Source organism: Rhinopithecus bieti, unplaced genomic scaffold (assembly GCF_001698545.2).
Source record: "Rhinopithecus bieti isolate Rb0 unplaced genomic scaffold, ASM169854v2 scaffold_12689, whole genome shotgun sequence".
Taxonomy (NCBI): Eukaryota; Metazoa; Chordata; class Mammalia; order Primates; family Cercopithecidae; genus Rhinopithecus; species Rhinopithecus bieti.
Genome location: NW_016807758.1, coordinates 2820085 through 2845828, shown reverse-complemented (window position 1 = coordinate 2845828; position 25744 = coordinate 2820085). Strand labels below are relative to the sequence as shown.

Here is a 25744-nt window from a genome sequence, read left to right as displayed (position 1 = left end):
TTAATTACTACTAAAAAAGGGTTTGGCAAACCTTTGTACCCCATGTTTGCTAGAATTTAAGACCCAGTTCCTGAGTGACAATTTTATTTCATTAGGAATAGGTTGGAAAAGCCTATTTAGCAGAGCTTTCTTCTGCTCTAAATAAGTTTCAGAACAAGGTGGAGGATAGGTAGTCGAAACATTGGCAGAATCTTCTACAAGTAATACATCTACCTGTATGCAGTCAAATTCAAAACTAGTGATTTCCCCAAGAGGCCCTGTCATTTAATCATCAGAACTAATGAAGATTTTGTAGTAACGTGGAATGTTCTGGTTACTAGGTACGTGCCAAAAATAACACTTCCTTCTTGACACTATTATGCTTGTGATTTTCCCAAGCAGCCTATATAGTCATCCCTCAGTATCCTTGGAGGATTGGTTCCAGGACCCTCCTGGATACCAGAATCCTCAGATGCTCAAGTGCCTTATATAAAATGGCTTCAGATTTGCATATAACCTATGCATATCCTTTAAATCTAATTATAATACCTAATGCAATGTAGTTATACTATATTTTAGAATTTGTATTTTTAAATTTTTATTTTGAATATTTTCCATACATGGTTACTCAGATGAAAAAACCTACAGATGAGGACCAATTTGCTTATAAGCAAAGCAACAAATGCTATCTGCTAACTTCATGATAAAAATACTTGAAACTTTCCAACTTTACACCAATTGCCCACACATCTGTCATTATCACCACAAAACTCAAGGACCCATAAGGAAGCAGTGTGATGACTTTGAAAGTTACTTTTTGTTTCCTTTCAATAATTTTAGTTAAAAAAATTAACTTGATAAAACACATCTCCCTTGTGACACTGATAAACGTGCTCACATTTGAATAGGCAGTCACTTGTAGATTTCAGGAAAAAAGTAGATATAGTTTAGAGATGTTAAAATTGTGTATGGCTTAACAAAGAGTACAATATTAAAACTAGAAAAGTCTCTAAGGTTTAAAAATGAGTTTTCTGAAGTTGCAAACACTTTAAAAACTGACTTTACATTTTCATACTATTGAGCTGTACCTTTATGATTTGTGCCGTTTTGTATTTCAGAATTTATCTTCCTAAAATATAACAATAATTTGTGGAATAGCCATAGCCATCCAATGATTTATTAGCAGGTTGTGATTTTCTGGTAAGAAATAATTTAGGACTGCAAATTTAAAGATGAAGGTGATGGAAAAGTACTGCTGATCTTAGTTTTAAAATTTACCTTTGGAGAAAATCAAAACTCTTATAGAGATATCTCTTTTCTTTTGTAGTTCAAGTACCCTTACAAGACTGATGGAATTACAGTTGTATAAATATGAAGGACTACTGAAGAATCTGAAGTATTGTATTATTTGACTTTATTTTAGGCCTCTAGTAAAGACTTAAATGTTTTTCCAAAAAAGCACAAGGCAGAGATTAGAGCAGCTGTAAGAACACATCCACTTTATGCAAATGCCATCAGACATGTAAGTCAGATGTCATGTCAAAATTAGTACAAGCCAAATTCTTGGTTAAAAAAACCCTATGTATAGTGACACTGATAGTTAAAAGATGTTTTATTGTATTTTCAATAGCTACCACTAACAAATTTTTAACTTTTGATATGCATATTTTGATATGAGGTCTTTTTTAAAAGTATGGTTAATAAACAGTTGATTTTCAAAGGAAATTTAAAATTCTTACGTTCTGTTTAATGTTTTGCTATTTAGTTAAATACATTGAAGGGAAATACCCCTCTGTTCTTTTCCCTTTTTTATGCACACAACAGAAATACGCATTGTCATGCCTCAAACTATTTTTTATTTGCAACTACATGATTTCACACAATTCTTTTAAACAACGACATAAAATAGATTTCCTTGTGTATAAATAACTTACATATGCTCCATAAAGTAAATGCTCAAAGGTGCTAGAACAGATCGTCCACTTCTACAGTGTTCTCGTATCCAACAGAGTTGATGCACAATATATAAATACTCAAGTCCAATATTAAAAACTTAGGCACTTGACTAACTTTAATAAAGTTTCTCAAACTATATCAATATATCTAAAGTGCATATATTTTTTAAGAAAGATTATTCTCAATAACTTCTATAAAAATAAGTTTGATGGTTTGGCCCATCTAACTTCACTACTATTAGTAAGAACTTTTAACTTTTAATGTGTAGTAAGGTTTATTCTACCTTTTTCTCAACATGACACCAACACAATCAAAAAAGAAGTTAGTGAGGTGCTAACATGTGAGGATTAATCCAGTGATTCCGGTCACAATGCATTCCAGGAGGAGGTACCCATGTCACTGGAATTGGGCGATATGGTTTATTTTTCCTTCCCTGATTTGGATAACCAAATGGAACAGGAGGAGGATAGTGATTCTGATGGCCATTCCCTCGATACATTCCTGGCTTTTTTCTGGGCAAAGGATGCCACATTGGAAGAGGTGGAAATATAAGTTCTGAAATCTGTAAGGAAGAGAACACATTAAGTTAATACAAAGGAAAAATTCATCATCTATGTTCCAGATTTCTTATTAAAGACAAAGTTACCCACAACCCTAAGAGCACATCTAAGTGACATTCCTATTGTCAGGTCTAAATACATTAAAAACCTCACATGTAATAGGCGTATAATGTAAACAGGTGACCAATGTTTTCTGAATACATAAAGTAATGAATAAACTCAAACACAGTACTTCCTAAACAACGTCAACCAGAAAAGACCAAAACATGGAACAAATGGAAGTTTGGAAGGACATACGTGTTTTAGTCCAGTGGTTTCCACAGCTGTCTAAGCCAGGAGTCACTTGGAAGCTTTTAAACACAAAACATTGGAGCTGGAGGCCATTATCCTTAGCAAACTAATGCAGAAACAGAAAATCAACTACCGCATGTTCTCACTTGTAAGTGGGAGGTAATGATAAGAACTTATGAACACAAAGAAGGAAACAGCAGACACTGGGGTCTATTTGAGAGGGGAGGGTGGGAGAAGGAAAAGGAGCAGAAAAGGTAACTATTGAGTACTGGGCTTCATACCTGGGTGATGAAATAATATGTACAACAAATCCCTGTGACACATGTTTACCTATGTAACAAACCTTCATGTGTACCCCTAAACCTAAAATAAAAGTTAAAAAAAAAAAAAAGATAAACACAAAATGTTCATGCCCCAGCAGTGGTCTAATGAACAATAATAAAATCTCAGAACTAGAGGCCAGGTATTTTGACAAAGCTCCCCAGGTGATTCTGATGTAGCCAGTTTAGTATTTGTGAATAATAGTTTTAGATTATCCCATAAATCAGGTGGACACATTAGGTTCACATTTATTCAAAGTGTTCATACCAGCAGTTTTAGACCTCTCTGCTCAGAATGCTGCATCTTCTTAAATTTCTGATTTCGCTGATCTCTAATCTGCTTTTCTAAGTATAGGATTTTTTAAAAAATTATATTCTGTATAGCATTGCATTCACGATAGAAAATTCAAAAGGTACAAAAGGGTAAACTGTGGAAAGTCCCTCTTTTTTTATCTCACCCTTTATCTTAATCCTTCTCAGAGGCAACTGACACTAAACATTTTTTTAAATATACCTTTAGAGATATTCTATCCACATCTATACACATTTTAAAAATATATATGTACACTGGATTGTATCCTGCTTTTACATTTGATAATACATTTCAGAAAGATCAATACATAAAGACCTTTCTCATTGTTCTACAGCTAGATAGTATAGCAATGACTGTAAATTAAATGATATCCTATTAATGGGACATTGAGGCTGCTTTCAGTCTCTTACTATTAAAAAAAAATGATATGCAATAAACAAAACAATGCTGCAATGAATAACAGCACAGTAAATTCTAATATAAGGCTTTATAGGCATATTTTTGTTTCTTTTGGTAAATATTTAGTACCTAGGAGTGGAACTGCTGAGTAATAGAAGAGATACACATTTAACGTTAAAACTGCCAGTTTTCGAAGTGGTGGTACCATTTTACACTGCCACCAAGTTTATGAATCTAGCTGCTTCACATCCTTGCTAACATTTCACGCTGTCAGACTTTTAAATTGAGCAGTTCTGGAAGAACTAGTGTTTCATATGGATTTAATTTGCGTTCCTCTGATGATAAATGAGGCCATTCACATAACTCCTTTTGTAAAGTGTTTATTCACATCTTTTGCTCCCCCTGCCCTTTTTTTGAGATTACAGCAGGATATGCCCATTATTTTTTATTGTCTTTTACCTTTTACTAGTGATTTGTGAGCGATTTTTTTAAAGTATATTCTGGAAATAAGTCCTTTACAGATATATATAATGAGAATATTTTGTCCTAGTCTATGGTTTGCCCATTTTCTTAATGGTTTCTTTGATAAGCAAAAAGATGATTAATTTTGATGAAGTCCAGTTTATCAATTTTTTCCCCTTATTACTTTCTTTTTGTTACCCTCTAAAAGAAATCTTTGCCTATCACAAAATAAAGATTATATTTCCCTATGTTTTCTTCTAAAAGTGTCAGAGATTTATCTTTTATGTCTAGGTACACGATCTATCTCAAATCAATATTTTTGTGTATGGTGTCAGCTAAGTTAGGTTCTTTTTTTTTTCCCATGCAGATCATCCAGTTGTTTCTTGAAGACTTTCCCCCATTGAATTGCTTTGGCACTTTTGTTAAAAGGGGAAAAAAAAAAAAACCAACTGTATGTAAGTGGGTCTACTTCTGGACTCTCTATCCTGTGCCATCAATATATTTGTATGTTTTTAAACCATTACCACACTGTCTTGATGAATATATAATACCTCTGAATTAGTGTGAGCCCTCCAACTGATCCTTCTTTTTAAAAATTTTGAATCAATTTGTCACTTTCTAGAAAAAACCTTTTAAGGTGTTCATTGATACTCAATTGGATCTATGGATCTATTTCAGGAGAACTGACACAATCTTCATTTCTTAATCTGTGGAGACCCCTCTCTTGGGATGCCTTTTAGAAAACAGTAGAAAACAAAAATTCCAAGCTAGAAATTTTTTTGTCCTTACTTGATAAAACTTTTTTAAAGCTTGTGGCAATGCCAGATTCAAGATTAAAATACTAGAAAGAAAAAAAATCAAAGTGGGCCATTTGCACTAGCTTTCACGCAAGGACTCACAGTAGTAGTGTTTCTCTATTATAAAATGTTTTGCTAATGAGTATTATGTCAAGTAGAAATGTTTTCCTTAAAAGCACGGAAGAGACACCTCAATTTCCATACCTTTCTGTTATCCTAATAGCCTTTCAACATGAGGAAAATAAATGCAATTTAATTTTAAAAGAAATCCTAAAAATTAAAGGTGAATTTGCTTGTAAAAAGTTAGCAGCAATCAACTTAATTTGAGACTTACATTCTTGCTTGAGTAACAACAAATAAAATTCTAAGGTAAAACTGCCACACATTTGGATGAATTCCAGAAAATTCAACATAGGTAATTTGCAATATATAATCCATCACACAGAGAAAAAAAATGTCTCAAATATTTATGACAAGGATTTTAAAAATGATCCTGAAGTACAAATACTATGTTTACTTATTTATGTAGGGAATCTCTCTGGAAGGATACTGGGGAAAAAAAACCTGGTAACGAATGCCTCTGTGGAAGTGGATGGGGAGAAAGAGGACTTCTCACTATTATACTGTCTTGTACTGTTTGAAGTTTCATAAAACCAGGTGCATGTTATAATATATACATATACATACACATATACATATATCCCTAAATTATGATAATCTTCAGAACTAATCTTCCCCTCAAGTCTAGGAAGAAGAATTCAACTGAGAAAAAAATAAGAAACCAAAAATTAAGTTACACTGAAATAATGTTCATTATGTAAATGTATGCTGAATTTAAAAGTTTAGTTTATCATACTAAAAACTCCAATATTCTGCTTCTTACTTGTTAGGTCTAAATTTTCATTTTCAGCTCAACCTTACCATAAACCTGTATGTTTCACTACATTTAATCAAAGCAAATAAGTAAAATAGGTACCTTTAAAACTAATAATAAGTACATGTACAGAATAAGGCTCAACTCAAAAAATCTCTTTAAATTGTTCTGACTTTAAAATATCTTTCCTGTTGAAGAATGCTGTTGGGTCAACAATTTTTTAAAGTCGATTAAATGTTCTTTGGTATGCAGATAAAAGTAGTAAATAAGTGAATGGATCTGCAAGTGCAGGCACACTAGCTATATGACTTTTCAACTAGGAAAGCAAAATGGGAGATAATGTTTTAGGCTTGAGTAAAATATTAATTATAATATAATAAATTTAGAGAGGTTTCTCTTTAATCATGGAAAGGGAGAGAATAGTAAGTTAAACCCAGAGGTACAAAACAAAGTGTTACATACTACAAAAAATAAGTGCAAAAAATAAGTGGTAACTTTTGAATGAGATAAGAAATTTTAAAATATCGGGAATGTTTTACCATCATGAATTTTCTATATTTTGCCAATTTTTCTGAAATAAATTTATCTTAATTATTGTATAGTGAAGCTGACCTTTGATAAAATGACTGAGGATGCCTATTTACGTGCCAGAGAAACAGCTTTCCCTTAGCATCAGGGAAGGCAAGAACCATTATCCAGAATCTCAAATCAGAAACCTTGGGCAATGCCAAGCAGGACTACCTGAAAGGTCCTGGCAATCCCTGCATATGCCTTTAAAACTGAGCTGTTTCAATGGTTACCTGGTACACAGGACTTGCGGCTGCAGTCACCGAATTGGGTTTCACTTCCATTTCCTTACTTGTTTCTTCATCTGAAGAAGAGGATCCTGAATGATAATCAGAGGTAACCTTATCAAGGGCCCTAGTAACTTTCCTGGAGATCTCATCCTTGTTCTCATCTTCATTTTCAAAGCTGGCAACAATGAATGCATTGTTTTTCTCTCCATACCTACAAATAAAATTAAAAACTTATAAATCTTGAAGTCACATCAGCAAAGCAAAAAATGTCCATAAAAACAATTAAAGAGACTGGACATGCCATCAATCCAAGGCAAAGAAGGAATCATCACAGAACTTGAGCCTACACATTTAATATCCTAATACAGCTCAATGCCAGCAAGCAAACCAGTTTTCTACTTCTGTTCTATCTAAGTATCCATAAAAGTAACCCCATTTTCTTTCCTTCTTTTCTTTCTTTTCTACTAATTCCTAAAAAAATTGTTTAAAACATCAAAAAAGTCCATTGTTTTGATTATATTTTTGTATGTACCAATGAAATTGGTTGTACAATAAAACATTCTGATGTATTTTTATTTTTTTGAGATGGGTTTCACTCTTGCCCAGGCGGGAGTGCAGTGGCACAATCACAGCTCACTGCAGCCTCTACCTCCTGGGCTCAGGTGATTGATCCTCTCACCTCAAACCTCCGAAGAGGCTGGGACTACAGGAGTGTACCACCATGCCCAGCTAATTAATGTACATTTTTAGAGACAAGGTTTCACCATGTTGCTGAGGCTGGTCCCGAACTCCTAGGCTCAAGAAATACACCCACCTCAGCCAACCAAAGTGCCAGAATTACAGGCATGCGCCACTGCCTGAAATTTTTTTTTTTGGGGGGGTGGGGGGACAGGTCTTGCTCTGTTGCCCAGACTGGAGTGCAATGGGTGTGATCTCAGCCCACTGCAACTTCCACCTCCTGGGTTCAAGTGATTCTCATGCCTCAGCCTCCTGAGTAGCTGAGATTACAGGTGCCCACCACCACGCCCTGCTAATTTTTGTATTTTTAGTAGAGATGAGGTTTCGCCATGTTGGCCAAGCTGGTCTTGAACTCCTGACCTCAGGTGATCCACCTGCCTCGGCCTCCCAAAGTGCTGGGATTACAGGCATGAGCTACCACGCCCAGCCCCAGTTGTACTTATAAATGTAACATACATCCTAGCAATTTAAGTCACAGATCAACTAGAAATTTCCTGTAAAACTGACTTTAACCCTAATTAAATAAAAAAGGGGGCCTTTGTTTCTTATATTTATACTCACAAAAATGAGAACTGAGGCAGTTGAGATGAAAGAAAAAAGATTGTTGCTGAAGAATATAGAAGTTTAACTTAAATTATATTGCTTACTTCAGAGTTTCCTAGGATAACTATTCACCTCTCATCTTAATTTTTTTTTAAGGTAAGATGAAAAGTCTTGTTATTCTTCCAAAACATTTTGAAGATTTTGATTTTTTTTTTAAGTTGTCAAAATATGTAACCTACACTGCTGGTTACTTAAAAAAAAAAATTCTGATATGTAGGAAAATAGTGTAATAAACTCAAGTAAAACCAAGAGTTTTTATTCAGTGGACATAGGAGAAACCCACAAATCTATTTAAATAGATTGCACAATGTCAACATTATGAAACAATTTCTAGCATCAGGACAAAGGACATTGTTAAGCAGTTCTTACAAAACACATAATTAAAGTGATTCTAAATTTGAAAAAAGATAAAAATAAGTAACTCTAAGAAATAATGTCAAGCTTTTGATTCAGTAAAAATAGTTAGCTAATGTTAATTCATTTTAAGACAGCACTCGTCTCAAATTATTTCTGAATCAGAATGGTTATCTATGCTAAACTGCTATAAAGCCTTTGAAAACGTACATGAGGCTGGGTGCAGTGGCTTATGCCTGTAATCCCAGCACTTCAGGAGGCCTAAGTGGACAGACTACTTGAGCCCAGGAATTTGAGACCAGTCTGGGCAACATGGCGAGACCCTGTCTCTCAATTTAAAAAAAAAAAAAAGAAAAGGAAATTTATGTGGAAATCAAGTAGTCTCATAGATCACACAGATAGATGAGTTCTATTTCTGCAGATAGGTATGCTGTCTTCTATTCCTATAGGCCAAATGAAACTATAAATACTGCTTAAATATAGTACATAACTTCCCTTTTCTATTCTTTTTCAGTTTACCTCATAAAAGTTGCTACAGGGGCCAGGTGCAGTGGCTCAGGCCTGTAATCCCAGCACTCTGGGAGGCCAAGGTGGGCGGATCATGAGGTCAGGAGTTCGAAGCCAGCCTGGCCAACATGGCGAAACCCCGTCTCTACTAAAAATACAAAAAATTAGCCGGGCCTGGTGTTATGCGCCTGTAATCCCAGCTGCTCGGGAGGCTGAGGCAGGAGAATTGCTTGAATGTGGGAGGCGGACATTGCAGTGAGCTGAGATTGCGCCACTGCACTCCAGCCTGGGCAACAGAGCAAGACTCCGTCTTAAAAAAAAAAAAAAAAAGTTGCTACAGGATGGTAGAAAGGGCATTAGACTGATTTCTCATTGTGGCTCTGCCACTAACTAGCTCTGGTCATCAGAAGCAAGTCACTTAATTTCCCTAGGCCTTAGTTTCCTATATGCCAGATGAGAAAGCTGGAGCTGGCTAGATAGTGGCTGATCTACGGCTGGTGACTCTTCATAGTATAAAATGCCTAAACAGAAGCTGGACATGGTAGCTTACACCTGTAATCCCAGCATTTTGGGGGGTCAAGACAGGAGGATTGCTTGAGCCCAGGAGTTCACGATTACAGTGAGCTATGATCATGCCACCACATTCTAGCCTGGACAACAGAGCAAGACCCTCTCTCTAAAACAAAACAAAACAAACAAACAAATAAAATTCCTAAACAACTGAGTTCCTCACAACATAAAATCTGTGTTCTCTAATTTCAAGTTTACTTAGCATAAGGTTTTAACAATACACATTTACTCCATGTCCTCTCCACGGCTGGAAGACTCAACAAATTTCAAGACAATCAAGGGTTAATTCATGTGTTAATGACAGTAATATAACAATGGCTTAGGCCTATCTTTAGTTTTGCCCATTAATGGAATCAAAATTCAAAAACGGAAAGGCAAGAAATTTGAGAAAAATTCCTGCCTTTGTAGAAATAGAAACCTTAACCAAGGGCAAATATCTAATGATTGAAAGATCAGCATTATTAGCTCAGATTTCTTTGACACCCAATTTGGTTCTGCATTTTTCCCTTTGAACTATTTTGGTATGAGGGCTCTCTCTTCATGGTAAGAGAAGCTGCTGACTACACTACTATAACATTACAATGTGCAGTCAATCCCTTAGGAGAATTAGTAACACCTGGACAACTTTTAAACTTTCCATTTTTCGATGATCACTGGTAAAACATCAAGGCTAATTTAGTCATTTTGAAACAACCAATAATATCTAACACTCTGTATTGGGGGGGAAAAAACGGACTGCAGAAATCACCAAAAAAAAAAAAAAAAAAAGTTGTAAAATATGTTGAGTAGATAATGAAGCTGGCATCTACTCTCAGAACTTCTCATAGGCAAGATTTATTTTCTATTCTGTATCACTAAGTGATAACCTTTCTAACTATATGGCATTCTCTGTACTCTTGCAACATTTTATTCTGTCAGACAGAGTAAGTGAAGACTATGAAGAATGTTGAGTGCATCTCAATTTTTTTAAACAATCTTAGTCTCTAATATGCCAATGAGTTATTAAAGATTCTCAGATATTTGATCAACTGTACACTTGCTAGATCACCTTTAATTTTTGAAATATCTTGTCTTTCCAGTTTTGGTGAAAAAACACTTCTCAAAGTCTCTTTTTCCTCTGTTAACTTATGTCAACCACCTCTACTCAACTGCTAATACATCTTTCTTTTTGGGGTTCTGTTATTGAATGAACACCTGACATTCACAGGTGATTTCTATTAGCCGTGAAAAAAATCACATCCGAGCCAATGTCTGGCAAAATAGAAGTCTACTGAATGCAAAGGTTTTCTTCGATAAATAAGATGAAAGCAAAGTAGTAGTTTTTTCCTGCCAGGCATCATCAAGTAATGAAATGGATACTGAAGTAGAATGTCTGTATAACTACAGTGTTTATGTTCAGGTACTGAGACTTATTTTAAGCATTTTAAATACATAGGTCCAAAATGTTTATATAATTATGCAACTTGTTAAACATCCTTGGACAGAAAAACTTTCCCCTGATGGTTTAGGATCATTATATTGAACATAAACTATTTGATTGTGTGATAACATAATTGTGCTGATTTTTTAGCTTTTTCGTTTTTGTCTCTATGTCAGACCATATGACATTTTTTGGTAGCATCTGACTGATCAACCCTCTTTCAAATGCTGCTTCTCACATTTTATGGGTTAAGAAACCACACAACTAACTTAAAAAACTGTGTGTTAAATAAGAGTCAACTAGGATCTAAGTGCAGGTCAAATTAAAAAGTAAACAATTCAATATAGTAGCTTTTTGACAGCTATTTCTTATAAATGGATGTCTTCTGCACAGGTTCAATGGCCAAAGTTTTACAACTCTGAAACTAGCCTAAAGCAAGTCCTAATTAGTCCCAGAATCTAAAAATGTTTATTTTCTCAGACCTAAATCTGAGATGGCTTGCTCCTCTATTCTATCCGAGAAAGAAGTATTGGAGAATGTTTATCACAAACCTCTACCACCTACACCTGGTTTCCCAAAGCAGTAAACTTACACCAACCACTGGCAAATCAGGTAGTAACCTCAAGCGGTGGTCCTGACAAAAGTTAATGGAAGAATAACCATGTAATTCAGCTCTCATGTCTTCACCTCCACCTTCGTTGCTGGAATCAGGTCAGTCTGTGACCACCTTGGGAGTACATAGTTAGGGTTCCTTCAAAAAGCAGCTTTACTACAATCAATAAAGAGGGCAGGTGGTCAGGTGAATTGTGCCTCAAAACCAAAAGGAAACATCCTAAAGGTAGAGCCGCAGGAAAATTCTTGCAGGAGTTCCATGCCTCTGTTCTTCATCTTCCTGCTACTTAGAACATCCTTCCCACCTTGTCACCTGGTCAACCACGGCTCATCCTTCACCTCCCAGCTCAAGTATCACCTACTCAGTAGTCTCCTGACTCCTCACCAGATGCAGTAACTTTCTACTTTGTGCAACCCACCACTGCATTTTGTACACATTTCTGTTATAGCATAAATCAGATCACAATGTAATTTGCTTACTTTTCTTCTCCTTAATTTCAAACTGAACTACCTAAAAGCAGAATGTTGCTTTCATTTTTGAAAACCCCACAACTGAGTGCCCGGTCCACAAAGAATGGCTTTTGAGTGAGTGGAGTTCAAAAAGATTTCATACATAGCACTGATCTTTCATAACTCTATTCATTAGGAGATGAGAAAAATAACTTCCATTATGAAAATAAAACCACGAAAGTATCACTCAGTCACTTACATAACCAAAAAGGGGAGGCCAGGAGCAGTGGCTCACACCTGTAATCCCAACACTTTGGGAGGCCGAGGCGCGTGGATCACGAGGTCAGGAGTTTGAGACCAGCCTGGCCAACATAGTGAAACGCCATCTCTACTAAAAATATTTTAAAAATTAGCCGGACACAGTGGTGGGCACCTGTAATTCCAGCTACTCGGGGGGCTGAGGCAGGAGAATCGCTTCAACCCAGCAGGCAGAGGTTGCAGAGAGCCGAGAATGCACCACTGTGCTCCAGCCTTGGCCATAAGAGTGAAACTCCATCCCAAAGAAAAGAGGAGAGAGGGAGAATAAACAGAAACAGAAACAAACCAAAAGTGGTTACCCAGTATTATTTGGAATTAGCTTCTTAATTTGAAGATAAACAGACAAGTGCACCACCAATTAAAGATAATAGACACCTAGCGGAATCAAGGCGTCTACTACTTGGTCTACAATAAGCTTGGCAAAGCACTACTAGAAAAGCCCCGCCTGATCAGTTTCTTTTTTCAGCTGTAAAGCAGGAATGTAACCAGTCCTTCAACATCACCTCCAGAAAAGTATTTCATAAAATTTACATCCGAGAGAGTTAAACCACCAGCTCCTGGCCATAAAGATACACAGGCAGGTTGTACATGACAGAATATGTCATAAAATTAGTTCCAGCATGGTCATCAGTTCAGCGTCCAAACTTGAGAACTCACCGACAGCACACCTCACATGGGTCCACCCACAGAGTGAGCTCCTTTGGCAAGCCCAGGTCACTATACAAGATGCAGCTGTTTTCACAGGCTTTCAGGACATCAGGATCAACTCTCTGAAATTTATTGACACGAATACATCTACAACAAAGTGGAGTTATATTAATGGATTTAAATGAATTTAATCATAAATGCCGTTAATATCTATTCATATTTGCCAAGGTGACTAATAAAATAGTAATAAAAAATACCCTGGTAGAGAACCTAGGAGCATATCTATCCTTATAAATAGATAATAAATGTGAACTATAGACACAGAGGCAGCCTGAAAAAAAGATGGCACCTATGTGAGCCCAAGAAAATCACTAGTACTGGGTCTACCTCAGTCTACCCAGAGTCTTGACCACCCATGTACATTAAATGAGCAAGGAGTATGAAAGTTACATGAAATTTAAGAACTCTGAAGGCAAAAGTTTCTATAGGCGAAGTTCCCATACAAAAAAATCTCTAACAAAAGGCCTCATCTAATGTTTCAGATGATATTTGGAAACGCTTATGACAAGTTCTGATCTGTCATTAACTTGCTTTTATATCTCAGATAATAAAGTGGTAAGATGACACCCTTGCTTTACCTATAACTGTTCTATATACGGGATAAGTGAAGGACACAGATTCATTCATATCACATACTTATGATTAAAATACCTAACATGTTATTGGCTTATTTCATTTAACTTCTATTTACCCAAGGACTTTTATTTAAATAGCTGTCAAAATTGAGGAAAATTTCTAAACCAATAAAGCCTCCGTCTCATCTTTTTTTAACCTATTATACCACACCTACCTAATGGAATATTTAAAGGTGGCTTAGAGTAAATACAAAAAATACGCATTCTGTTAAATGTTAAATAAGCATTCTGATTAAGTAGGGAAATAGGACCTATGAAGGAAAAGTATTTACTGCCTACAATCAAGAATCAATCAAGAGAATTTAGATTTCAGCACTAATCCTAGTATTTCTCAGGTGAGCTTAGTTAAGTCACTGTACCTCTTCCTCAGACCTGAAACTATAAAACATGGAAATACAAGTTAATTGATAAATAGTAATTATACTGTAAAACATAATGATATAAAGACTAAATATGCTATTTAAAGTTTTTGTAAAAGTTAAATTATTAGTTGGTTTTAATTTCTATTTAAAAAATGAAAAGTTCTCAATAGACTAGGAATACGTGTTTCTACATAATATTAATAAAACACTTTTAAAATTTATTATGCAATGGACAATTTCCTAAATGCTTTGCATGTATTAACTCTTAATTCTCATGATCATCCTGTGAGTTACTTTTTTTCCTCAGCATAAAGAAAAAGGGAGGCAGAGAGAGTTTGAGTAACTTCCCCAAAATTATACAGCTAGTAAGTGATGGATCTAGGGTTCAAATCCAGGCCACTAGACTCCAAAGAGCAAGTAATTTCCCTAATACTCAACTCTGCTTATATGTACCTATCTTAGCATCACCATTAACTATATAACAAAGGCAAAGTGAGAAAAACTATTTTCTAGTATGTAAAATACTGCTTGGTCCTTTTAAAAACATGGTCTTATGCTATAGATTCTAATACTGTATAGGGTAATTAGAAGGATCCCATGTGCTCTGGGACCAAAAGCGGTTAAGGATAAAAAGATATATCTTAGATGTGTTTTTCTTATCTACAATAAAGGTGATAACAGGCTCTAAGCTTAAAATTATATATAAATATAGATGCTTCAACAGAGACTATGCTTCAACAAAATCTGCATACCTTACATATTTTGTACTTTTTTTCACTCTACATACTGACTACTTACCCATTAACTACTCTTCGAAAACAAAATTTTAAAAGTTGCGTAAAAATATTCTCACTTAATGTTGACAGTTTAGTTCTTTCCAATTTTTGCAATTACAAAGTGTCAGAAACATCCATATTCATACGTTTGTATTTCTAATTATATTTCTAGAATAGATTCTTGGGAGACTAATTGTTCAAAAGGTATGACTATTTTTACACATCTTGATAATATTGCCAAATTGCTCTCCACAAGTATCTTATTTATATCGTGGCAAAACAATTTCAACTTACAAACATTTTGTAAGAGAAAGAACACTCCAGCTACTCTATGGACTGAAGAGTCTCCACCTAGTCTATGGACTGAAGTTTCCACTAACTTGGTTAATCTTATATTCCATTCATTTTTATAATAGTAACAACCCACTATTAAGTCTTTAGAGTTTTCTACTTCAAATACAGCTTTAAAATGACTCAGTAATGATACTTCTGATCACATGCCAATTTAATCTTGTTTCAGTTTTTTTCTCAAGTTTTTAGAATTAATGGAAATGAAATTGTACAGCTTGACCTTTAAGTATTTACTTGACAGTGCCTTCTTTTCAGTAATAGTATGGTGGCTTGGCACTTCCAAAAAGCCTTCATCTAATGTCAATTAAATCGAAGTAAAAAGCCTCAGCAGTTCTAACTTACAAAAGCTGTTCACTCTATCAGAAATGAAAATACGCAGAAAAAAATTAAAGAGAATCAAGTGATAAGATAAAAAATGACTTGAGCCTGTGTCAGCATGCACATTTCTATTTTAATTCACATTTTCCAATTTACTGGAAACCTCTTTGGATTTAAAATGAAATGGAAAATATTCTATTTTGATTCTCTTATTGGCAATAGAACACAAGCTCACTTGACTTTCAGTACATGAGAAATTAGCAAATAATATGTTTGCCTCCTTTCTAGACTCCTTGAATAGTCCTGTACTTGCAAGAGCTCAGTGGCAGAAAGGAAGTCCTTCTGACATCAAAGCACAAAGTGTTGATTTGTGTAGGAAACTTTGGGGACATCAATATAAACAAATAAAAGAGAATTTCTGTAGTTATCACTATAGTCACTGCTCCACTTTTATTTCTTGTGGCCACATCCACAAATGGGACAGTGTTTGACAGCTGAGTTTAGCAGAACATTCTCAGCTGAGGTTCCTGAGCAGTCACATAAATACTAGAGTGAGCATGCCAGGGCATGTTTTATAGGAGTCTGCTCTTCTTTACTTTAAGCTATAAATGTACCATATAAAGCAGAGTACAAAAGACAGCTGCAAGTGAGAATTATCTTCCTTCTCAGTGCCAAAACAGTGGTAGCACTGCAGTGTGCAGAAAGCCCAGGAAAATACAGGGTCATGTAGACCTGAGTTCAAATCCCAGAACTTTGGCCAGGCATAGTGACTCACGCCTGTAATTCTAACATTCTGGGAGGCAAAGGCAGAAGATCGCGTGAGGCCAGGAGTTTGAGACTCACCTGGGTAACACAGCGAGATCCCATCTCTACAAATTTTTTTTTTTTTTTTTTTTTTTTTTTTTTTAATTAGCCTGGTGTGTTGGCGCACGTCTATAATCCTAGCTACTTGGGAGTCTGAGGCAGTAGGACTGCTTGAGCCCAGGAGTTTGAGGCTGCAGTGAGCTATGGTTAATACCAATGCACTCTAGACCAGGTGACAGAGCAAAAACAGTATCACAAAAAAAAGCCCCCCAAAAAGCAAACCCCAGAGCCAGCATCTACTAGTCGTGGATCACAAGTGAGTTACATTCATCTAGAAATTAGTTACACTGGCTTCTACCACAAATATATAAATGAGATTATTCTTGTATTAAGAACGTATCAGGTGTCCTAATAATCTTAGTTTCCTTTTTCCATAAAACTTTTTTTTCAAAGAGCATAGATCATGTAATTTACTTTTAGATACAAGATTCACTTCTTTCAACTCCTACCATGCCCATTAATGTGTTATTAGGGGTCCTCTAGAATTGTGAAAATCCTTAAGTACATGTGATAAACAGAAATGCACTGTTACGAGCCAGGCTATAACCACAAAAGACTAACTCCTATGACCCCACAGCATTGGCCTCCTGTGTCCAGGCAATGGGACTCCACCACTCCACTAACAAATACTGTTTTAAAATGAGTAAGGAGAAAATATACAAACATCCCAGAGTTGTGTATTTTGCAGATGAAACACCTGTAGACATGATCTGCACACCCTTCAATCATCTGGCGTTGAACCCACCTCAGGGGTTGATCAGCCTCTGCTTAATCCAATCTAATCCTTTACCTGTAGGCCTGTCCTTTCGATGGTTTTTCTGGATACCAGTGATTTTTATATTTTTCTTGAAGTATTAGGGTCAATTTCTCAGCAAACCTCTCAACTGCCTCTTTTTTCAACTTATCATGTTTTCGAACTAGCCTTGTGAAAAAGAAGACAACGGCAGCAATTTCGTTCTTCATTTTTTTTTCCCTGCAAAGATAAAACATGTTTCCTCAAAAAACCAAAATAAAAAAACTGGGAAGATGAAGCTCTGTAAGATATACCTCCTTTACAGCTCTCCCCTTCTTCTCCTTCCAATTTTATCTTGTATTTCTTTGGCTTATATCTGGAGTAGAGAACAATCTACTTATCTTTATGCCATAAAGGCCTTATTATAAAATACTACTTAAAAATCTTATAACTTAGCTTCATGGAGAAGTTCCATAAACAGAGCACATTGCTCCTGTTGGCTAAAATAAAACCAGATCTATCAGTAAAAGAGAAGCACTATAATAAATGATACTACAACACAGATTTTACTCTGTGTGTCAATATTTAGCTGCGATAATCTAAGTTTAAAATGCTGTGAAATGATTTGAACTTTAAAACATAAAAAAAGTCTACTTTAAAATCTAGAACTGTAGAGTCGTTTTGTAACAGAAAAGTTCAGCAGTTCCTAAAAAGGTTAAACATAGAGTTACCATACTATGCGGTCAATTCTACTATTTTTACCCAAGAGAAATGAAAACACATGTCCACACCAAAATCTTGTACAGAAATGCCCATAGCAGTATTCATAATAGCTAAAAAGTGAAAACAAGTAATATGCCTACCAACTAAGGAATGGACAAATATTGTGGTATACACATGTATGGAATATTACTCAGCAATGAAAAGGAATGAGTACTAATACAAGTTACAATATGGGTGAACCTTGAATACAGAAATGCCCACAGCAGTATTCATAATAGCTAAAAAGTAAAAACAATCTATTATGTTTACAAACTAAAGAATGGACAAATACTGCTGTATACACATGTAATGGAATATTATTCAGCAATTAAAAGGAATGAGTACTAATATAAGCTACAACACGGATGAACCTTGAATACATCAAACTAAGGGAAAGAAGTCAGTCACAAATGACCACATATTGTACGATTCCATTGATATGAAATATCCAGAATAAGCAAATCTATATAGACAGAAAACAGATTAGTGGCCTAGGGGTAAGTGGGAAGCCGAGAAAAGGAGCATTGCTAATAAGTAGAGTTACTTTTCAGTGTGATAAAAATATATACTAAATTTCACTATAGTAATGGTTGTACAACTTTGTGAATACACTAAAACCATTGAACTATACATTTTAAATGGGTGAATTGCATGGTATAGAAATTAAACCTCAAAAGTGTTATACATAAAAAATTTCAGCATTGACTTTCCGTAAGTACTCTTTCAGGAAGAGAGATACATTTATCCAGAAGTTAAGAGTCACAGAAAATAGTGGCTCTATCAGAACATATTTAAGAAATGGAAATTCGAGTCACCCACAGAAACACAAACTAAAAAAAAATAATCAGAGATTTTAGCTATATTTTGGATTGCCTCAAAGGACTTTAAAAATGGTATATCTGATTTATCATTGATTAATCCTTAAAGGCAAACCCTTGTCCTAAGCTTGTTTTGATGTATGTTCTGTCTCTACTCAGTGAGCTCATTCATCTGGCTGCTGTAACCTGGAGTTATTAAGATGCTGCATTTAGTAAGCAACATCACCTTTTTAGGGAGCCAATTACGTATTAAAGACATACAGCCTCTGCTATGTTTAGCATAAAAACGACTAACCTAGCAGTAGTTTGTGTTCCCACATTTCAAAAAAAATAAAGCTGATTGTTAGCTTTCTTTTCTCAAACTGCTCTTTAAGTCTCTCTTCAGAATGTGACTCCTTTATTCCAAGTGCAAATTCAAACAAGGAACCTCACTGTGAAATAAATTCTACACAGTTATCTGAGAGGTGTGCTGGCAGCCACAGATAGCCTGATCCTGGAGGGGAAGGCATACAAATCTTCCTCCCAGAACCCTAGAATGACAAATTCACCTTCCACAGCCAGCTACGAGGCACTGGGCATGGGTCCATACACGAGTGTGCAAGTACACATAACCCCATAACCCCAGCTCACCACGACTGCTGTGCAGCCTCCTCCTGAAAAATGTGAGCCATTTCCACTTTATAAAGCTACATTTATATTCCACCCCGATACGATGGAAAAGAAACCCCAAGGCAATTTAACATACGGGTTGGGAAGAAAGTTTTGCTGATGGAACTACATTAGCCTCCACTCCAGCAAAGCAAACAAGGAACCACACTAAAGAAATTTACTGAATCTTTAACTAGATCATTCTCCTCATTCATTACATTTGCCAACTATGTGCCACATATCTGAGTTCTGCATTTTTGTTTGCTCTGCTTCATATAAAAAAAAATACGAAGGAAAGAACCACTTAGTGGTTGCTTTTGGTTGTAACACAAGATGACTCATTTGGACTTTGTTTTCCCCGTTTGAAGAAATGATAGCTGAACAGCTGAAAAATAAGCCCACTCCCACCAGTATTCTAGGAGTACCAAAAGGTGAAAGAGGGAGAGTTACAGTCAGGGAGAGAACCACCAGAGGCAGGCAGGGCCAAGAAGACCTCAGGCGTCTTGAGTAAGTAGGCGTCCTCCACCCACACTCAGAGCAAAAGGCTCCCATTTTAAATATCGCACGGTGACGTCATCCTGGGACCTCGTCACCGCGGCGGCTGCTCCTCAAGTTCTACTTTGTTCCACAAGGCTCCTCTGCTCACGGCTGCGTGGATAAAAACCCAAAAGGAATCAAGCTCGGCCTCGCAGGAGTTTATAACTTTGTACTTTTCCCTCCCTTGTAACGAAAAGCTAATCGCAAACGTTTCTAGGAACACATTTTTCTCCTGATAGACGTTCCCAAGGTGGAGGGCGCGAGAAGACTGGCCCGTGGGGAGAGGAGCCCCCGCCCGGCCTCAGCGGCGCCACAAAGCCGGCTCCAAACCATGAAGAGGGGAAATAATTTTCCAAGGGGCTGGGAGTTGGACTTTTCCAAGCCATCGAAACCTGCTGCTAGGCTCTCCCGCCGGGGTTTTAAGAGAGGTAGGTGAGGAGGCATCAAACATCTCCACCCACTCTTGAAAGAACCGCCTTGAGCTGCGCCCAACTTCTGCAATCCCGGTTTTCCCCAAGTTCAAGGGGAAGGGCCCTGGCGCCCCATGCCCAGCCTCCCCGACAACATCCTCGCCAGGGTGCGCCCGCCCCGCCAGCCCGCGGCTCCGCTGTCCCTGGCGGGCGGCCCTGGGTTCGAGGACCCGGCTTCCCGGAGGCGCGACTCTCCAGCAAACAAGCGGGGCTCCAGAAAACCCACCGACGCGAAGGGGGTGGGCAGAAGGTGGGAAGCCGCGGGGCTGTCGCCCACCCGGAGGCGGAAGATAACGCGCTGTGGAAACGTGGCAGGAGCCTTGAGGCGGCGTCTTTTTCCTCAGGCGCCCGCCGAGGGTCCCGCGGAAAGCCTCGCGGGCCGCCCTCGCGGCCCGCAGCCCTGCTCTGACGCCGAGCGGGAGCCCATGCAACCTGGTTCCATCCCCTGCCCCTCCCCTGTCCCCGGTGCGCCGCCCGCCAGCAAACCTTCGACGTGGCCGCAGGGGCGCCGGGACCACCCTCCCCCGATACCCACGGCCCCGCCATGTCTGCCTTTCCCCGGCCCGGTCTCCTCACCGCCGCTGCCGCCGCCGCTCTCTGGCCGGAGATTCGGCGGCCCAGACCGTGTCCTGGCCGGGAACTGAGGGCTCCGCCTCAACGGGCCCGCGCTCGGCAACAGGGAGCGCAGCGAGCCTCGTCCGGCGCGTGCGGCTCCCGCGTCGTCGGGCGGCCAAGCGCGCGTTGAGAGGACTGGCGGGCGAGCGAGCGCGCACACGAGCGAGCTCAGCCCCAAAACGGCGCGCAGGGGGCTCGCGGCCCGGAAGAGGGGAGGGGCGATGACCCGGGAAAGGGTTGGCGCCGCGCGGGATCGGCTCGCGCGCCTGAGGGGCGGTGCCGGGGGCGGGGCTTCGCCGCGAGGCCGCCCCTGAGCCCCGGGCCTAGCCGCAGGGGAGGCGACACACCCTCACCCTGTCATGAGCCAGGCGGAGATCCTCGACCGCGACGGCGCGGTCCGTAGCACCGCGGGCTTCCCTCCCAGGCAAAGAGCGGCGCTGAGGGCCTGTGGGACCCCCGCCCGGCCGCCCTACGTGCGTCAGCGCCTTCGGGGGGTCGCGCGGGCTCGGTCCTTTCGGCTGTCTCGGCCTTTTGTTTCCGCCTCAGGTCTCTCCACGCTGCGCTTGACACCCTCAGGGCCAGATGGCGAGTTCTAGACCCAGCTCTCTAGACCCGGGGTTTCATGGGGGCACGGACTCGACGGGAAGGGGGATTTTGCATTTGTGGACAGATCCTCATCCTTCTTGCTGTAGTTAATTACACACACGTTCACCGTGCAGCCGCCCTGCTGTATTTTAGGCGGTTGTTGGCACTCCTAGTTGGGCCCTTCCCTGGCCCGTCACAGCAGGGACTGCCTCCTGTGGACGCTTGTGTGCTACCCTGGCACCGGCCACTGTGTTTTGCACAAAGGAGAGGTTCCAAGGATGTTGGCTAAAGGAATGAAGCCTTGAGAGTCCAGGCTTTCTATTTCTGAGCCACTCAACTCAAGGACTTCCCAGATGGAAAGCTTCACCTTTGAGCAAATACAAATATGGAGAGGGAACGTTAACTTTCTGAAGAAAAGAAGGAACATCTTTGTCAACCTTTTATATTGAGTTAGCACCATGGTCTTAGTTTTGGGAAAGCACTTTCATACATCCAACTGGCGGGAGGAATACAAGATATTCCTACCTTTTATTATGATTTTAAAAGAGGGCTAAAACACGTTGTAAATTACTTAAGAACTGAATGTTCAAGTTATACAGTATATTGGCCAGATTCCTTACTGCCCACTAGGCCTGGGAGCATGTTTTCGGCTCAGTTGTATGAATGTTTTAAATTTTTATTACTGATGTTTGTTATTATAGCCTATTAGCAATTCAAAATGATAATTTTTTAGCAGTAATAAATATACCATCCCCCAAACAGTACAATAAACTTTATTTGTAAAAAAAAAATTACACTGTTCTAGGACTAAGTCTACTTACTGGTACATTTAAAGAGGATATTTATACCTTGGAGTCTTCTAGGAGGTGTGAAGGTGTTTTATTTTAAAATCATAAGCTGATAAGGTTATTTTACACATAAAGGCCTTTAATTCTGCAGTTTCATAAAATAGCTAGGTAACCACCCACACTACTCAAAATTTGTCCAGAAATTTCTATAGTTTAGGATTAATATTTTGTGTAGTATTTACAAATCTATGGTCCACATTTTCCAGTCTTAGAGCAGTACCATATTCAAAAAACACAGGCAAGAACCTGAAACCCAATTTCAAAATGACTTTAAAAAAATTCTCAGGCTGGGCACTGTAGCTCATGCCTGTAATCCCAGCACTTTGGGGGATCAAGGAGAGAGGATCACTTGAGCCCAGGAGTTCAAGACCAGCCTGGCCAACACCATGAAACCCAATCTCTACAAAAAATACACAAATTAGCCAGGTGTGGTGGCACGCTGCTGTAGTCTCAGATACTCTTGAGACTGGGGTGAGAGGATCACCTGAGCCCAGGAAATTGAGGCTGCAGTGAGCTATGATGACATCATGGCACTCCAGCCTGGGTGACAGAGCAAGACTGTAAAAAAAGAAAAACATTTCTCACAGCTGAACACTGTGAAATAGACACATAGCAAACAATATATCTTAAACAGTTTTTCTCTCATCCACTTCTCTTGCACACACAGTATTTGTTTTTATGTCTCTTTCAAAACTTGATCTACTCTTGTGTGCTTCAGATTCTTTTCCCCAGCTCTCTTTCCTTCTGAGTTGGAATCACAAAATCACAAATGAATTGGTCCTGCAGGGCAAAGCCCTCCTCTTTATGGGACTGGAAGAGGAGAGCTGCTATGAACTAAATGTTTGTGTCCCTCACAATGTTCATATATTGGAGAATAAATCCCCAATGTGATGGTATTGGAGGTGGGGCCTTTGGGAGATACTTAGGTCCTGAGGGTGGAACCTTCATGAATGGGATTAGTGCCCTTAGAAGTGGAAACATGAGAGAGATGATCACTCTCTCCGCTCTCTTGCCAAGTGAGGATACAAGCAGAAGACAGCAAACCAGGAAGCATACCTTCACCAGACACGGATCTGCTGGCACCTTGATCTTTAACTTCCCCACCTCCAAACTGTGAGAAATTTCTCTTGTTTAAGCCGTGCAGTCTTCTGTTACAGCATCCTGGAATAAGACAGGAACAGAGCTGATGTAAATAATTACAGTAGTTTCCCCTTATCCATGGGAGGATATGTTCCAGGATCCCCAGTGGATGTCTGAAACTGCACATGGTACCAAACCCAATGTATAATTTATAAATTAGGAACAGTAAGAGATTAACAATAATTATAATAACATAGAACTATTATTATAGTATACTGTAATAAAAGTTATGTGAATGTGTGCTTACTCTCTCTCAAAATATCTTATTGTACTGTACCCTGGTAACTAAAACTGGTAAAAATGAAACCAGGGATAAGAGGGAACTACTATACACATTAATATGTATTTCCATTTCACAGCTAACTTTAAGATACTCACTTCTATTGTGTGTTAATGGTGTAGTTTGCTTTTAGCACCAGTGGTTTCTTATGAAAATGAGCCACTGTAATAGGTCTAGGGCTTTAAAATCACAGGAATCATCATATACGTCCTGTGGTCGTATCTCGGATTTGCAGAGAATGCAACTTAGAATCAACAAAATCTGTGAAATAGCTTTCAAAATTAGGACTTATTTTCACTAAATAACTATGTGATTCTTTAAAATCCTTTGAACTCAAGAATTCAGCATTAAAAACAAAACAGTCGGCGGGGCATTGTGGCTCACGCCTGTAATCCCAGCAGTTTGGGAGGCTGAAGCAGGTGGATCACCTGAGTCAGGAGTTGGAGACCAGCCTGGCCAACATGGTGAAACCCCATCGCTACTAAAAATACAAAAATTAGCCGGGCGTGGTGGTGGGCGCCTGTAAGCCCAGCTGCTCAGGAGGCTGAGGCAGGAGAAAGGCTTGAACCTGGCAGGCGGAGGTTGCAGTGAACTGAGGTCATCGTGCTCTGCACTCCAGCCTGAGCAACAGAACAAGACACTATCTAAAAAAGAAAAGAAAAGAAAAAAAAAAAAACAGTCTTGGGTACCATCTTCTCAATTCACTTGTCAGGTTTGAATCTGAATACAAAATACTTTTTTTTTTTTTTTTTTGAGACGCAGTCTTGCTCTGTGGTCCCGTCTGGAGTGCAGTGGTGCGATCTCGGCTCACTGCAAGCTCCACCTCCCAGGTTCACGCCATTTTCCTGCCTCGGCCTCCAGAGTAGCTGGGACTGCAGGCACCAACCACAATGCCCAGCTAATTTTTTGTATTTTTAGTAGAGACGGGGTTTCACTGTGTCAGCCAGGATGGTCTCTATCTCCTGACCTCGTGATCCGCCAAAACAGTCACTTTTATAATGGACATGGAGGATTTTGTGTTATGTTAGTTGCATTAGCTATGTAGAGAAACTGATATGTAACATAAAGGATGTTACATTACATAGCATATGTTACATTACACTATGTAACATCAAGGAAAAGTGTGTGCAGCCTTCTGGGGCCTTTGGAGGTCCAACAAGTAGGATCTAAGACTATAATTTGAAGAACACTTCAACACATTTCTTCAAAAATTTCCCGGATTTAGCCATGTAACTAAATTAAAATAAACTAAATCTACTTCTCTTGCGTTAGCTTCTTAAATATCCATAAAGCAGCAGTGGTTAAAATATAAGCATAAAGAAAATTTGCTATCTTCATTATTTTCTCCATTACATCATGCAATAAAACTGACTTCCAAAAGTCAAAACACAAACTCTCTTGATGAATGAGGCAATGGAAACTGGGCACACCAACCTCCTATTTTGAGTTGTGTCGTGGAAACTCTCCTCCCTACCTCAAAGAGGCCTCAAACTTGGCTCATCTTTTTCAGAAGAAAATGTTTTAATCAAACTTTTCATATTATTGTTTGGTAATTGTTTAGGATTTATGTGAACTAGGTTAGGGTGACGTATAACTTATGACACTCAAGTGGGCCAGACACTCTATGCTTAGGTAGAGCTTCATATTGGAAATCCCTGGTGTAAAATTTCCCTGCTTGGCAGGAGAGGTGCCGTTGTTGTTGTTGTTGTTGTTGTTGTTGTTGTTGTTGTCGTTGTTTGGCAATACTCTCTTATTGTCCATGCCAGCAGAGAAACTGACTTTTATTAGTGAGTAATGCATAAACTCCCAACTTTATTTTAGTATATGTGCTGCCAAAGCAAACACAACTCCTATCTTTATTTTAGTACAACAAAATTAAGAATATAATAAGAATATAGGTATTCAGGCCTACCTCAGAGATATTGCGAGTTCAGTTCCAAACCACCACAATTAAGTGAATATTGCAGTAATGCA

General features: G+C 38.6%; 2 protein-coding genes across 5 annotated transcripts in view; one reads left to right on the top strand and one right to left on the bottom strand.

Moving 5' to 3' along the window:
• Nucleotides 1–2073, top strand: part of CXADR (CXADR cell adhesion molecule) — an 88971-nt gene extending 86898 nt beyond the window's left edge. The window contains exon 8 of the mRNA XM_017883731.1: nucleotides 1307–2073. Within this exon, the coding sequence (XP_017739220.1) occupies nucleotides 1307–1348 (42 nt within the window). The 3' untranslated portion in view covers nucleotides 1349–2073. The remainder of the gene's footprint in view (nucleotides 1–1306) is intronic.
• Nucleotides 1816–25744, bottom strand: BTG3 (BTG anti-proliferation factor 3). 4 transcript variants are annotated; one of them, XM_017883734.1, is made up of 6 exons: nucleotides 25683–25744; nucleotides 23407–23511; nucleotides 17125–17307; nucleotides 12978–13115; nucleotides 6752–6959; nucleotides 1816–2497 (listed from the first exon to the last, which is right to left on the bottom strand). In XM_017883734.1, the coding sequence occupies exons 3-6, from the start codon at nucleotides 17295–17297 to the stop codon at nucleotides 2258–2260; spliced, it is 759 nt and encodes a 252-aa protein (XP_017739223.1). In that variant the 5' UTR covers nucleotides 17298–17307; nucleotides 23407–23511; nucleotides 25683–25744; the 3' UTR covers nucleotides 1816–2257. The 4 variants fall into 4 exon arrangements, with proteins under 4 accessions (XP_017739223.1, XP_017739222.1, XP_017739221.1 ...); XM_017883733.1 differs by lacking the exons at nucleotides 23407–23511; nucleotides 25683–25744 and adding exons at nucleotides 19826–19943; nucleotides 20879–20936; XM_017883732.1 differs by lacking the exons at nucleotides 23407–23511; nucleotides 25683–25744 and adding an exon at nucleotides 20879–21131.

Excerpts from the sequence above, each read along its gene's own strand:
- BTG3 (XM_017883734.1), bottom strand. The coding sequence starts at position 17,297 with ATGAAGAACGAAATTGCTGCCGTTGTCTTCTTTTTCACAAGGCTAGTT. Across the intron at positions 13,116-17,124 it reads TCGAAAGGACAGGCCTACAG|ATGTATTCGTGTCAATAAAT; the intron begins GTAAAGGATTAG and ends ACTTTGTTGTAG. Across the intron at positions 6,960-12,977 it reads CCATGTGAGGTGTGCTGTCG|GTATGGAGAGAAAAACAATG; the intron begins GTGAGTTCTCAA and ends TTTTATTTGTAG.